Source organism: Callithrix jacchus, chromosome 19 (genome assembly GCF_049354715.1).
Source record: "Callithrix jacchus isolate 240 chromosome 19, calJac240_pri, whole genome shotgun sequence".
NCBI lineage: Eukaryota > Metazoa > Chordata > Mammalia > Primates > Cebidae > Callithrix > Callithrix jacchus.
In genome coordinates, this window is record NC_133520.1 from 29150404 (window position 1) to 29165930 (window position 15527).

The following is a 15527-nucleotide window of genomic DNA, read 5'->3' on the forward strand; positions in this document are numbered from 1 at the left end:
GCTCCACCTAGTGGCCTCTGACGTTCCAACCATCCTCACAGGGACTGGGACAAGGGGCACCCTTTCAGGTAGTCAGTGTTTATTGAGCACCTACTCTGCCTGAGGCAAAATGTAAGTTTCGACAGAGGCATATTCATGAGCATAAAGAGGCCGGGCGAGGTGGCTTACGCCTGCAATCCCACTGAGGTGGGCGGATTGCTCGAACCCAGGAGTTCTAGACCAGCCTGGGCAATAGAGGGAGATCCTATCTCTACCAAAAAAAAAAAACAAAGCTGGGCATGGTGACATGTATGGGCCCAGCTACTTGGGAGGTGGAGGTGGGAGGATCAATTGAGCCCAGGAGGAGCCGAGGCTGCAGTGAGCCTAGATCCTGCTGCTGTACTCCAGTCTGGGTGACAGAGCAAGGCCCCGTCTCTAAAACAAAACAAAATAAGAAGCAGAAAAAAAAAAAAAAAAAAAGAAAGAAACTAAAAACTGGGTGGAGGGGGATAAAAAAAAGAAAAAAGAAGAGGCAGAAGGTCAGGCAGGGTGGTGTGCACCTGTAGTCCCAGCTTGGGACGCTGAGGTGGAAGGACTGCTTGATCCCAGGAGTTCAAGGCTGCAGTGAGTATGATCATGTCACTTCGCTCTATTCTTGGCAATAGAGCACGACTCTGTCTCTTAATTTTTTTTTTTTTTAAGAGCAGAGAACAGGGCCGGGGGCGGTGGCTCACCCCTATAATCCCAGCACTTTGGGAGGCCAAGGCAGGTGGTTCACAAGGTCAAGAGATAGAGACCATCCTGGTCAACATGGTGAAACCCCGTCTCTACTAAAAATACAAAAATTAGCTGGGCATGGTGGTGCGCGCCTGTAGTCCCAGCTACTCGGGAGGCTGAGGCAGGAGAATTGCCTGAACCCAGGAGGCGGAGGTTGCGGTGAGCTGAGATCGCACCATTGCACTCCAGCCTGGGTAACAAGAGTGAAACTATCTCAAAAAAAAAAAGAGCAGAGAACTAACATTTACTCTGCTCTCTACGTACCAGCCCTGGGCCTGAGTCTATGCTGTGTTGGCATGTGCCTGTGGAGCACCGAGGATCCCACAGCAGAGACAGGACTGCCGAGTGCCTGGCCTGGTCACTTGGCTTCTCAGGACTTGTTTCCACTTCTGAAAAATAAGAAGGTTGGTGTGAATTTTCTCAAACATCTCTTCCTATGTTAAAATTCTGTGAAGTCACACAAAGGAGGGGTTAAGAGTTTCAGGCTTGGGCTGGGTGAGGTGGCTCACGCCTGTAATCCCAGAACTTTGGAAGGCTGAGGCGGGTAAATCACTTGAGGTCAGGAATTTGGGAGCAGCCTGGGCAGCATGGCAAAAACCCTGTCTCACTGAAAATACAAAAATTAGCCAGGTGTGGTGATGCATGCCTGTGGTCCCAGCTACCCGGGAGGATTGTTTGAGCCTAGGAGGCAGAGGCTGCAGTGAGCCTAGATCATGCCACTGCACTCTAACCTGGATGATAGAGACAGATCCTGTCTCAAAAAAAAAAAAAAAAAGAGTTTCACCTTTGGAGTTGAACAAACCTGCATTTGGATCTCGGCTGTCATTCACCTGGGAAAGTTGCTTTACCTTTTAGAGTCTGGGGTAATAATATAAAGATTAAGTGATAATTATAGCAAGCATTTAGCACACAGTGTGGCACTTGGTGAGTGGTGATGCTGGAGATGATGGATGATTCTAGTTACCCAAATACCCAAAAGCCACACCCCAAGGCGGAAGGTGGTAGGTTTCCTCCCTCCCTCCCTCCCTTCCTTCTTTCTTCCCTTCCTGTCTTCCTCCCTTCCTTCCTTTCTTTTTTTTTAATAATTTTTTTTTTATAAATGGAGACGAGGTTTCACTATGTTGGTCACGCAGGTCTCAAACTCCTGACCTCAAGTGATCCACCTGCCTCGGCCTCCCAAAGTGCTGGGATTACAGGTGTGAGCCACCAAGCCTGGCCCCTTCCTTTCTTTTTCTTTCTTTCTCCTTTCCTTTCTTCCTCCCCTCCCCTCTCCTTTCTTGACGGAGTCTTGCTGTTGCCCAGGCTGCAGTGCAGTGGCATGATCTCAGGTCCCTGCACCCTCTGCCACCAAGGTTCAAGCAATTCTCCTGCCTCAGCCTCCTGACTAGCTGGGATTACAGGTATGTGCCACCACGCCCGGCTAGTTTTTATTTTTTATTTTTAGTAGAGACGGGGTTTCACCATGTTGGCCAGGCTGGTCTTGAACTCCTGACCTTGTGATCCGCCTAAAGTGCTGGGATTACTGGCATGAGCCACTTCACCTAGGCTTTTTTCTCTTTTTTTTTTTTTTTTTTTTTTTGAGACAGAGTCTTGGTCTTTTGCTGAATTTACACATGTATTTCCTTCTCTGCACCAAAAGCTCATTGGTGGCAGAGATCTACATTTTTGTATTTTTTTTTTTTTTGTCACAATCTTGCTCTATTGCTCAGGCTGGAGGGCAATGGTGCGATCTCAGCTCACTGCAACCTCCCACTCCTGGGTTCAAGTAATACTCCTGCCTTAGCCTCCCGAGTAGCTGGGATTAGAGGCACCCACCACCACCCCTGGCTAAGTTTTATGTTTTTAGTAGAGACGGGGTTTCCCCATGTTGGCCAGGCTGGTCTCAAACTCCTGACCTTGTGATCCGCCCTCCTTAGCCTCCCAAAGTGCTGGGATTACAGGCATGAGCCACTGCGCCCGGCTACATTTTTGTATTCTGAATGTCTGGAACACAGCACGTAGTGGGTAAAGATGTGTTATTGCGAGTGTCCATGGATCTTGTGTCTGGCTCAGAATATGGTGTTTTAGGCTGGGTGCAGTGGCTCATGTTTGTAATCCCAACACTTTGGGAGGTCGAGGCAGGCGGATCACCTAAGGTCAGGAGTTTGAGACTACCCTAGCCAACATGGTGAAATACCATCTCTACCAAAAATACAAAAAGTAGCCAGGTATGGTGGCAGGTGCCCATAATCCCAGCTATTCAGGAAGCTGAGGCAGGAGAATCACTAGAACCCGGTGGGCAGAGGTTGCAGTGAGCTGAGATTGCCCCATTGCACTGCAGCCTGGGTGACAAGAGTGAAACTCCATCTCAAAAAAAAGAAAAAAGAAAAAAAAATTAGAAAGCTCTGGAGTCAGATCTGGGTTCTGAGCCTTGCTCTGCCTCATATCAATTGTGTGGCAAGTGACCGACTTCTACAAACCTCAGATTTGTAAACTGAGATTAGTCGAGGCTTAATCGAGAAACCAGCTGAGTGTGAGGACTTAGTAAGTGTTCAGTAAGTGACAGTGGTGGTTACTGCAGTGTTTTGAAAGGAGGAGCTGCCTTAGAATCAGGAGACCTGCGCCCGGTTCCCATTCTGCCCCACCTCCCTGTGTCATCCTAGGCAGTCCACATTTCCTCCTTGGTCCCAGGGGCCTGGAGCAGGTGCGCTCTTAGGCCCCCTACAGCCTGACAAGCTGTGGGGCCTGAGAAGGGGCGTCGTGGAGGATGAGATGTGTGAGGGGAGCAAAGAGTGCTGTGTGTCCAGCAGAGGGCCCTGCCCGGGCCTGTGGCCGGAGGCTGGGAGGGAGGGCGGGTGATGCCAGACGCCTGACTGGAGGCGGACCCAGCCGGCCAGCTGCCTCTCTGGAGCCCAGTTCTTGGACCCCTGCACTCACCTGCTCTTCCCAGGGTGGCTGCCTCCTGCTCGTCCAGCCATGCGGTGGCCGTGGTCCCTGGCTGTCTCTCTTGCTGTGATTTTGGCTGTGGGGCCAAGCAGGGTCTCTGGGGGTACCCTCCTGCACCTGGGAAGGCACAGAGCCGAGACCCAGGAACAGCAGAGCCGATTCAAGAGGGGCACTGAGGATGAAGAGGGCAAGGGCGTGCAGCAGTATGTGCCTGAGGAGTGGGCAGAGTACCCTCGGCCCATTCACCCTGCTGGCCTGCAGCCCACCAAGCCCTTGGTGGCCACCAGCCCTAACCCCGACAAGGATGGGGGCACCCCAGGCAGTGGGCAGGAGCTGAGGGGCAATCTGACGGGGGCACCGGGGCGGAGGCTGCAGATCCAGAACCCCCTATATCCGGTGACCGAGAGCTCCTACAGTGCCTACGCTGTCATGCTCCTGGCGCTGGTGGTGTTTGCAGTGGGCATCGTGGGCAATCTGTCAGTCATGTGCATTGTGTGGCACAGCTACTACCTGAAGAGCGCTTGGAACTCCATCCTCGCCAGCCTGGCCCTCTGGGATTTTCTGGTCCTCTTTTTCTGTCTCCCTATTGTCATCTTCAATGAGATCACCAAGCAGAGGCTACTGGGTGATGTTTCCTGTCGGGCCGTGCCCTTCATGGAGGTGAGTGTGTGTTGCTCTTGAGCTCAGCTGGGAGGCTGCTATCCAGGGAAGGGGTTCAAAGTCTCCATCAGGCCCTTGGAGGTGGAATTTCTGGGAGCTCTGACTTGCTTTTCCTCTACCTTGGAGAAAGAGACAAATACGGTATTGGTTTCCGGTTGCTCTCAGAACTAAGCAGGCCAGGGTGACTGGAGGGTGTGTGCGGGACCTGAGTTCCAGTCCCAGCGTGATCCCCTGCTGCAGGAGCAACCTCAAGATAGGTCTCTCCTACTTTCTCCAGACCCAAAGCTGCTTTCCCTTTCCTCAGCCCTCCTCCCCTGCCCCACCCTAGACCTGAGATCTTGCTGTCCTTTTTGCAACTCCTCTTCCTCCCTCTGTACCCCCTGCTGCTGCCTGCTCCCACAGCCCCCTTCGCTGCTCCTCAGTCTCCTGCCTCCTGAAGGAGTGCTTGAAAGGAGAGCCAAATTTCCCACACAGCCCTCTTGATCAAGTCAGCATCCATGCCCCGAGAATACAAGAACCAGAGCAAAAGACCCCTCTGTTCTTCCCTCCCTTCTGGGATTCTTGTTGTCACTGTTGTCATTTCCACCAGGAACCTCCTAGATCCTCTCTGAAAGGGAACACCTGGTTCTGGGCACTGGAGCTAGTAGGGGGCTCTAATCTCAGCTCTGCCACGGACATACTGGGTATCACTGGGCAGGCTGCATTACCTCTCCAATTTCATTTCCCAACCAGGGTGGGTAATCCAGACAGTCCTTCCAGCTGGCCTGGACCACAGTTCTAAAGTATATCACTATGCCCTCACTTCTGGGAGCTTCTGAGATAAGTCCATGGATGTCAAAGGATATGTAGCTCACAGTGAGACAGCTGAAAACACTGCAGAAACATACCCATCTGTGCATTTATACAGGACACAGCAAGGCCACTCTCTAAGACGAAACAAACAAAGGCTTTCAAATTTGTCTGCATGGAGGGTAATGGAGTGACCGTGGCCTCCCTATGAAGCTGCTCTTCCTCTGTGAATGACGCTGCATGTCAAGAGGGACTTGCCTGGCCGGAAAAGGGCTCAGGATCAGGCAGATGGACACGGGTCCTCTTCCAAGGTCTGTCCCCACCTCACCATGTAACAAAGATGATGTCATAGTTGGACGGACTCTGAGTCTCAGCAGTGGGTATAGTTCTTTCCTGTCCCTGCCAACCCAGGGAGACTGACAGTGGTCCAAAGGTACACCACACTAAAAGCAGACCCTGCAGCTGGAGAGAGCCTTTGCGTCTTAGTTACTTGTGCTCACACCCCAGGTGAGCTGTGCGTGCTTAGATGCAGGACCCTGAAATTGAGCAGACTAGATTAGAAACTGGGTTTTCCCCATCACTAGCTGTGTGATTTGGTAAATTACTTTCACTGCCTAAATCTCACTTTCCTCATCTGTAAATTGGGGATAATAACAATAATAATAATAGCTATCTGGATGAATTCTTAAGGGATTAAATGGGCAATGTCTATAAAGTGCTTAGAATTAAAATCAGTAGATGCTGGTTTTTATTTGGTCATGGTATAGAAGAGAAGGGGAAAAGGACAGACACATAGGACCTCTTGCTTGCATGTGGCTGGTAGGTCAATGGACACACCTGGCCCTGCCTGACTGTGGGTCCCAACGTATGTAATATGTCCTCCTGGGCCAGCCCCTCCATACCTCCCGGAGGACAGTGATGATCCATAGGCTGGCAGAGTGGATCCTTCCAGGCTGGGTGGTAGGATGGGAGGAGGGAAACAACGCTCTTTTTCTTTTTTTGAGATGGAGTCTCACTGTCGCTGTGGCTGGAATGCAGTGGTGTGATCTCAGCTCACTGCAACCTCCACCTCCCAGATTCAAACAGTCCTCCCACCTCAACCTCCCAAGTAGCTGCGACCACAGCACACGCTATCATGCCTAGCTAACTTTTATATTTTTGGTAGAGACGGGGTTTTACTATGTTGCCCAGGCTGGTCGCCAACCCTGAGCTCAAGCAATCAACCTGCCTTGGCCTCCCAAAGTGCTGGGATTACATGTGTGAGCCACCACGCCCAGCAACACCCTTTCATAGGGAGGGTCTCAGGATGGCGCTGAGGAAGGAGCAGGAGAAGGCAGCTTGGAATAAAACTTGAGATATTTTTGAGATGTAAAAGAAAAGGAGAAGGCCAGGCATGGTGGTTCAAGCTTGCAATCCCAGCACTTTGGGAGGCCGAGGCAGGCATATTATGAGGTCAGGATATAGAGGCCATCCTGGCTAACATGGTGAAACTCTGTTTCTACTAAAAGTACAAAAATTAGCTGGCATGGTGGTGCACATGTGTGGTCCCAGCTACTTAGGAGAATCTCTTGAACCCAGGAGGCAAGGTTGCAGTGAGCTGAGATCACGGCACTACACTCCAGCCTTGGTGACAGAGCGAGACGCTGTCTCAAAAAAAAAAAGGAGAGAGAATGGCGTTTCTACCCAAGCCTGAAGGCTGTGCCTCCGCAGGCCTGGGCTCGCCTGCCAAGAGAGGGGGTTGGGGTTCTCACAAAGGACACTTAGTGGCTGTGCTAAAAGCCAGGGATTGTGTTCCCCCAGCCAGAAGAGGGAAGAATTTGGACAGGAGGGGGATTTGAGCACAATCCCTGAGTGTGGCCGGCAGCATCTGATGGCCCGGGAGGGTCTCCTCTTCCTTCCTGCTCTTTAGCAATCTCCTCCCCTGCCGTGAGGGCTGCTTCCTCTTGGCTCAAGGGGTGGTTTTCCCTGTGCTTGATGAATAGTGTTTGAGCATGGTGGGCACAGGCTGCTCGGAGGGGGGCTGCTTCCCCACACAGACAGGCCCTGGGCTTCTCTGGACAGGGCCAGGAGCAGGAGTGTGTGTGTGTGTGTGTGTGTGTGTGTGTGTGTGTGTGTGCGCGTGCCTGTGGGCACATGTGCAAGCCATGTTCAAGACCATTCACTCCATCCGTGCACATAATGGGGTACAGGAAGTGAAAGGACCTGCAAAGATCCAGAACTTCTGTGTCTTTATCTCAGTTATTCCTTGGAGATGATTTTCCAAAGTCTGTCAGAGAGCATCAGGGTCTGTGGGAGCCAGGCCATTCATCCAGAGAGGCAAAGAACAAAGGGAAAGGAGGCAGGTGCGTGTGCAAACCTCAGCTCTGCCATTCATCAGCAGCGTGGTCCTGGGCAAGTCACTGTTCCTGCCTGAGCCTGAGTTTCAACTGAAGGTGGTTGATTGGGAATGTGATGACATGTAAGGTGCCTGACCCATAGGAAATGCTCATTAAATGGAGCATTTAATGGAGTTGTAACTGTTTTCCTTCCTTCCTTACCTCCTTCCCCTTCCTTCCTTCCTTCCTTCCTTCCTTCCTTCCTTCCTTCCTTCCTTCCTTCCTTCCTTCCTTCCTTCCTTCCTTCCTTCCTTCCTTTTCCTTCCACAAGGTCTCGTTCTGTCACCCAGGCTGGAGTGCAGTGTCGTGATTTCCGCTCACTGCAGCCTCGACTGCCTGGGCTCAGGCCATCCTCCTACCTCAGCCTCCTGAGTCGTTGGGACTACAGCCATACATCAGCATGACGGGCTATTTTTTTGTATTTTTAGTAGAGGCTGGGTTCCATCATGTTGCCCAGGCTGGCCTCAAACTCCTGGGTTCAAATGATCTGCCGGCCTTGGCCTCTCAAAGTGCTAGAATTACAGACGTGAGCCACCGTGCCTGGCCCATTATCATAATTTATTTATTTATTTATTTTAAGACGGGGTTTCCCCATGTTGGTCAGGATGGTCTTGAACCCCCGACCTCAGGTGATCTGCTCACCTTGGCCTCCAAAGTGCTTGGATTACAGGTGTGAGCCACCTTGCCCAGCCCCATTATCATAATTTCTATGTTTATCACTCAATTCATGGTCTAACTGAGCCAGAAGCCAGGTGTCCTTCCTTGTCCCCATAGGTTTTGACCAAGTGCTTCTCTCTTCCTCCACATCCTTGCCCACAGGTCTCCTCTCTGGGAGTCACGACCTTCAGTCTCTGTGCCCTGGGCATTGACCGCTTCCACGTGGCCACCAGCACCCTGCCCAAGGTGAGGCCCATCGAGCGGTGCCAATCCATCTTGGCCAAGCTGGCCGTCATCTGGGTGGGCTCCATGACACTGGCTGTGCCCGAGCTCCTACTGTGGCAGCTGGCACAGGAGCCCGCCCCCACCATAGGCACCCTGGACTCGTGCATCATGAAACCCTCAGCCAGCCTGCCTGAGTCCCTGTACTCACTGGTGATGACCTACCAGAATGCCCGCATGTGGTGGTATTTCGGCTGCTACTTCTGCCTGCCCATCCTCTTCACGGTCACCTGTCAGCTGGTGACGTGGCGGGTGCGAGGCCCTCCAGGGAGGAAGCCGGAGTGCAGGGCCAGCAAGCACGAACAGTGTGAGAGCCAGCTCAATAGCACTGTGGTGGGCCTGACTGTGGTCTACGCCTTCTGCACCCTCCCGGAGAACGTCTGCAACATCGTGGTGGCCTACCTCTCCACTGAGCTGACCCGCCAGACCCTGGACCTCCTGGGCCTCATCAACCAGTTTTCTGCCTTCTTCAAGGGCGCCATCACCCCGGTGCTGCTCCTCTGCATCTGCAGGCCGCTGGGCCAGGCCTTCCTGGACTGCTGCTGCTGCTGCTGCTGCGAGGAGTGCGGTGGGGCTCCAGAGGCCTCGGCCGCCAGCGGCTCGGACAACAAGCTCAAGACCGAGGTGTCCTCTTCCATCTACTTCCACAAGCCCAGGGAGTCACCGCCGCTCCTGCCCCTGGGCACGCCTTGCTGAGGCCTCAGCAGGAATGGGGCGGGAGGGAGGGGCCACCACCCCGCCAGTGTCCGCTGTTCTTTCCCCATAGGTCTTGCTTTGCTGCCTGTCTTGCTGTCTAGAGATGGACTTGGTTCCTCTTGTTGAGGTTTGGGGGTGTCAAGGCCCCTCCCCACAGGGGGCCTTTGCTGTCCCTAGCAGGGCCTTCCAACCCTGTCCTTTCCACTGGTGAGCGGTGATGCTTCTAGGTCCTTAGAACTGCCCAGAAAATCTGAGTCCCAGCAGCTGGGAGCCAGAACGTCGCCTGCCCTCTCTTGGGTCCGGCCTCTCTTCCCTCTGTCTGCCTTGGAGCCTGACCCTCCTCACGCATCATTTTCCTTCCCCCAACCTGGGACCCTGTCTTGAAACGGGGGCTCCTTGGGGGCCAGCCCAATGTGGCTCAGCACAGTCTTCTTTTTCTTTTTGGAGACGGAGTCTTGCTCTGTCACCAAGGCTGGAATGCAATGGCTCGATCTCAGCTCACTACAACCTCTGCCTCCTGGGTTCAAGCAATTCTCTCGCCTCAGCTTCCTGAGTAGCTGAGATTACAGGTGTGCACCACCATACCCGGCTAATTTTTGTATTTGTAGAAGAGAAAGGGTTTCACCATGTTGGCCAGGCAGGTGTTGAACTCCTGACCTCGAGTGATCCTCCTGCCTCGGCCTCCCAAAGTGCTGGGATTGGAGGTGTGAGCCACCGCTCCTGGCCTCAGCACACTCTTCTCTGGACCGGATCTGTTCCAGCCCTGGACGCCTCCTCCTACTGGCACCTTCTTTTCTTCTGGAGGATTTCTCTCTCCTTCCTCCTCATTTCTTTGGGATCCCCTGGTTGCCCCGTCCCAACCCCCTGGTTAGGTGCTTTCCCATAGGAGGCCCTTCCTGAGAAACAATAAACTAGGTCGAGCTACCCCTCTGCCCATCCACTTTCTTGTGCCATATCCTGGCAGGGCCCAGATGCACTGGGCCTTCCTGGCCTGGCAGTGCCTTGGGGAATTTCTCCTGACCTGGCCTGTCTGTGGCTGATGTTCAGCACAGCCCTGTGGCCCTGGGGACTCCAAGGGTTTTATGGCTTTTGAGGGACAGAGAGGATGGAGGGTTTGGGGAGCCAGGGGGCCTAAGTCCTCACTCTGGCCTAAACGCCATGGTCCCTGGGAAGTCAAAAGCCTGCAAAGTATCTCCTCTGGAGCCCTCATCTCTGCTATGCCCTCTCTCCACAAAGCCCCCCTTGGAGGGAGTCCAGTGGTCTTCCGTCTGTGAGCCTCAGGGCTTCCCAGCCTTTGTCACTCTGAGAACCGCTCTTGTTCAGTTTCTTAGAACGGACTGTTTTGCCTGTAGACCGCCCAGCTGCCTGCCCTGGCCTGCCCCCACCCAGCCCCCATTGCACCACCCTTCCCTGCAGAGCTCCCGCCATCCGCAGCAGACCCTTCATGCAGCTCTGCCTGCGGGGTCTGGCCCTTGAAGTCCCACTTACTTCCCCCAGTCCCACCTCTGGGCCCTTCCGGAGGGCACCCTTAGCCTTGTGGGTCCCTGAGAAGCTGTCACAACATCAACCAGAAGTGATGCCTCATCCAGGCCACCAATCGTGCCCTGCTGGGAGCTCGGCTTTTCTCAGAACCACCGCCCCTGTCTGAAGCTCACTCCTGGGTCCCACCAGACTTCTGCTCACCAGGCCCACCTACAGCATCTACACAGGGCCTCAGGAAGTGTCCCCGGAGCCCAGGGACATGGAGGGGTGGGGGTTCCGAGCGCCCGGGGCTCCATTCTCCTCTGTCCACCCACCCACACCCCTTGGCCTCAGCCTGCCCTGTACCCAAGCTTCCCTCCCCCTCTCCTGGGGATCTTAACAGCCTTGTTCTCTCTCCCTGGCACCCACCCCCAGGACGGGTGACGCCGCCAAGAGAGAGGGAGGCCGTTGCTAGGTGATGGCGCTGCCATGCGCACAGCCTTTGTGCTGGGGAGTGACACCCACCCATTTCTCAGCAGACCTGTTGCCACGGTGACTGAAGCCCCCAGCCCTGTCTGTAGAGACTTCAGATGGGTGGGGGAGCAGGTTGGAGAGGGGACCAAAGACGGGACTGCTGCGCTGAAGCTCCCGGGGACTGTTTCCTCCATGTTTCCCCAACTCCTTCTTCACCCACCCACCCCCTGGCCCGGAGGCACCACCAGCTTCCTAAGGGACACAGGAAGGGGCCAGGTGAACTGAGGTGAAGTCCAGGACAGGGGGAGAGAGGGCAGGGGAGGCAGACCCCTCAGCATCCTGTTTAGGGGGCCTCGTCCACAAAGGGTGCCCTCCGCCTCTCCTCCTGGAGCTGGTTGGCCGGCTCAGAGAGGAAGGGGCAGAGATGGTGGCTCCAAGGCTCTGCCTCTGCCGCCTCCCAGGCCTGCCAACATGAATGGCTTGCAGAATCAGTCAGCAGGCCAGCGGCCTTGGGAAAGAGCCACTGTCCCTGCAGCCTGGGCCAGCTGGGGGAACAATGTGGGGTTTGTTGCTTAGGGGTCCCAGGCTTGGGGGGCAGGGTTGGCACATGGTGGGCGATGGACTTGAGCTGGGATGCTCTGAGGTGCCGCTGACATGCTCACCCAAGGCAGACTTCAGACCAGCCCTCATACCCTGATGCCAGGTTACAGGGGCGAGGGGAGCCCGAATCTACTGGGTCCCTCTCCCTGCTCCACTTTCGAGTCACCTTCTCAGCACCTGTCTTGGAAGCTGTGTGCAATTACTTAAATGCAGTCTCAGCTTCCTCATCTGTAAAATGGGAATAATCTGTCCTTCACAGAGGATTATGGTCATTTAATGAGACAAGATACATCAAGCACCTGAAACCTTTTTTCTTCCTCCCCTTTGGGAATTCAATTCCTTTTCTTTTTTTTTTTTGAGACGGAGTTTCGATCTTGTTACCCAGGCTGGAGTGCAGTGGCACGATCTCGGCTCACGGCAACCTCCCCCTCCTGGGTTCAGGCAATTCTCCTGCCCCAGCCTCCTGAGTAGCTGGGATTACAGGCACGCGCCGCCATGCCCAGCTGATTTTTTCTATTTTTAGTAGAGACGGGGTTTCACCATGGTGACCAGGATGGTCTTGATCTCTGGACCTCGTGATCCACCTGCCTCGGCCTCCCAAAGTGCTGGGATTACAGGCTTGAGCCACTGCACCCGGCCTTTTTTTTTTTTTTTTTTTTTTGAGATAGAGTTTTACTCTGTTGCCCAGGCTGAAGTGCAGTGGTGCGATCTCCGCTCACTGCAAACTCTGCCTCCCAGGTTGAAGCGATTCTTCTGCCTCAGCCTCCTGAGTAGCTGGGATTACAGGCATGTGCCACCATGTCCAGCTAATTTTTGTATTTTTAGTAGAGACAGGGTTTCACCAAGTTTGTCAGGCTGATCTCGAACTCCTGACCTCATTATCCACCTGCCTTGGCCTCCCAAAGTGCTGGGATTACAGGGATGAGCCACCATGCCCAGCAAGGAATTCAATTCTCTAGTGTTATGAAGCAGGCTTGGCCAGAGGATTTTTTTTTTTTTTTTTTTGAGACAGAGTCTCACTCCATCACCAGGCATCAGGCTAGAGTGCAATGGCATGACCTTGGCTCACTGCAACCTCCGTCTCCCAGGTTCAAGCAATTCCCCTGCCTCAGCCTCCCAAGTAGCTGGGACTACAGGTGCACCCCACCACGCCCAGTTAATTTTTTTGAATTTTTAGTAGAGACGGGGTTTCACCATGTTGGCCAGGATGTTCTCGATCTCTTGACCTCGTGATCCACCCACCTTGTCCTCCCAAAGTGTTGGGATTACAGGCGTGAGCCACCGTGCCTGGCCCTTTTTTTTTTTGAGACAAAGTCTCACTCTATCACCAGGCTGGAGTGTGGTGGTGCGATCTTGGCTCCCTGCAACCTTTGCCTCCTGGGTTCAAGCAATTTTCCTGCCTCAGCCTCCTGAGAAGCTGGAACTACAAACAAGTATGCGCCACCACCCCCAGCTAAATTTTTTGTATGTTTAGTAGAGACGGGGTTTCACTATGTTGGCCAGGATGGTCTCAATCTCTTGACCTCGTGATCTGCCTGCCTCAGCCTCCCAAAGTACTGGGATTACAGCTTGAGCTACCGCACCCGCCGGCCAGGGGATTCTTAAATGCAGCCAGGTTTCGGCATCAAAAGGCCCCAAGCATGACAATTTACTTATACTCATGATCTGTTCCCCGTTCAACTTTAATAGTTGTTGGTTTTTTTTTTGAGAGTTGAGAGGTCTCACTATGTTGCCCAGGCTGGCTTTGAACTCCTGGGCTCAAGCAGTCCTGCCTCAGCCTCCTGAGTAGCTGGGACTACAGGTGTGTGTACCACCATGCCTGGCTGAACACATTTTTTAATTTTTATTTTTGAGACAGGGTCTTACTCTGTCACTCAGGCTGAGTGCTGTGGTGTGATCACAGCTCATTGCAGCCTCTACTTCTTGGGTTCAAGCAATTCTCCTGCCTCAGCTTCCTGAGTAGCTGGGACTACAAGGCATGCATCACCACACCTGGATAATTTTTGATTATTTGTAGAGATAGGGCCTTACTATGTTGTCCAGGCTGGTATTGAACTCTGGGATTCAAGTGATTCACCTACCTTGGCCTCCCAAAATGCTGGGATTACATGCATGAGCCACTGCACCCAGCCCCTGGACAAATTCTTTTTTTTTTTTAACTTTTAAAAATTCCTTGTCTTTGTGGTGGAAAAAGGATGAAATTGAAAGGGGGAAGAAGTGGAAAGGAAAAGACAGAAGAATGGGAAAGCGAAAAAGAGAGACTGCTTACCAAACAGCCGGAGGTGTGTGTCTGTGACCCCAAGGCAGTAGGTAGATCTCTTCATGGAGGGAGCACAAGAACAGGGACAGCAGTTTGGTCTCCCATAGGGGTTCCCCCATCCCAGGCTTCAGCACCAAATGTTTAAAATGTGCGCTTTGAATGAAGAGACCCCCCAAATAGGTTTTGTGTGAGCAACATGGCTGTTCATTCACTTGGGTGCAGGTGGGCTAAGTCTGAAAAGAATATGACCAAATTCTTTAAGTCATATTCCCCTGCTGCCTGTAGGCACTGTGGAAGGATGATGCTCGCTTGCTTCCTGGTAACCAGCTCTCTTATCTCAAACCTCAATCCTCAGGGAGGATAACAGGACCTGAGAAGGGCAGCTCAACCTGGAAACAGCCCCAGAGGAGTGAGATTGCTGGTCCTCTCCCGGGATCCCAGGCCCAGGGCAAACCCAGCCGTATTTGTAGCCAGGAGAGGGCAGGCGACAGAGCCCAGGCCCCCCTTCAACCTCCTTAGCCAGGAGGGTACGTCCCATTTCCTTTGGAGTTGGGAGGTACCCTGGAATCACTTAGCTTCAGATGCCAAATTCCATCCATTCTTTCCTCCAACTCTGCGGCAGTGGGGAACTGCCTTTACCGGCAGGCCCTCCTCTGACAGTTCTGATGACTGCCTCCAGGAGGAAGCCCTGGGCACCAATGAAGGTGAGGGGCTGGGGCACCCAGAACCGGGAGTCAAGATCTGCAATCTCAGGACTAAGGGACAATTCCACTCCTTTTTTCCTGAAATGCGAGGGGTGAGAAGAGCAGGGGTGTTCTGCAGGGCCTGCTCCATTTTCCAGGGTGAAGGAGAGGCCGAGGGAGGTAGAGCGGGAGGAGGTGGGGCTTACTGTGAAACTGGGTCAAGATGGCCTCGGCAGGGCTACCAGGCTCTGAGGCAGCAGCTGTGGGCAGTGCCGAGGGACCAGCTCTGACGGTAAGGTCGGGGGAGGACTCAGATCCGGCAGAGGAGCGAGAGCAGGGCTCCTACTGGGAAACGCACAGCATTGGCACTAACTGAGAGGCAGCAAAGGCGGTGAGGATCTCCCAGGCTCTGTGGGCCCAGCCCTACCCCTGGAGCACAGTTAACTGGTTCTGGGGTAGGGACTGGCGGCCAGAGGGACAGGGTTCTGGTTCTGGCCCAACCCTGGCTGCCAGTGAGATCCAGGGCCTGGGAAAGAGGGGCTGAGGCCTGAACTGAGTGTAAGAAAAGGGCAGCGTAGTTTCCATACAAAACAGCATCCAGCCTGTGCCACTGCCTCCTGACCCAGCCCTGGGCAGTTCCCTCAACGAGCTCTGCAGCCCCACGCAGCAGCCGCTGGCTCAAAGCTGGGACTACACGGAAATCTGAAGAGAATGAGAAAGAGAAAGTGCGAGAGCCCGACACACGTGTGGGAGGCCATTTGTACAGTGCCATTGTGCTCCAGGGTGGGCATGTGCTCGCGCCCCATGGCTCTGTTGGTGACCAGCGTGTGGGGGTGTGCTGGTGGCCCTGTGGGCCTGCTGGGCAGCCCATGCCAACTGCAGAAAAGTAACTGGCACCATACACCCCCC

At 53.8% G+C, this 15527-nt stretch overlaps 1 protein-coding gene and 1 long non-coding RNA gene across 2 annotated transcripts; one reads left to right on the top strand and one right to left on the bottom strand.

The window, feature by feature from the left end:
• The first annotated feature begins 3664 nt into the window (after window positions 1-3664).
• GPR37L1 (G protein-coupled receptor 37 like 1) lies at window positions 3665-10065 on the top strand. The gene is made up of 2 exons (XM_002760647.6): window positions 3665-4341; window positions 8325-10065. Exons 1-2 carry the CDS (start codon window positions 3712-3714, stop codon window positions 9138-9140), a joined length of 1446 nt encoding a protein of 481 aa, XP_002760693.3. The 5' UTR covers window positions 3665-3711; the 3' UTR covers window positions 9141-10065.
• LOC144580389 (uncharacterized) lies at window positions 3682-5412 on the bottom strand. The gene is made up of 2 exons (XR_013529807.1): window positions 4672-5412; window positions 3682-4460 (listed from the first exon to the last, which is right to left on the bottom strand). It is a non-coding gene; the product is annotated as an uncharacterized LOC144580389 (long non-coding RNA).
• Window positions 10066-15527: the final 5462 nt, after the last annotated feature.

Coding starts and splice junctions, on each gene's coding strand:
- GPR37L1 (XM_002760647.6), top strand. CDS start 3,712: ATGCGGTGGCCGTGGTCCCTGGCTGTCTCTCTTGCTGTGATTTTGGCT. Junction 4,342..8,324: donor GGGCCGTGCCCTTCATGGAG/GTGAGTGTGTGT, acceptor CCTTGCCCACAG/GTCTCCTCTCTGGGAGTCAC.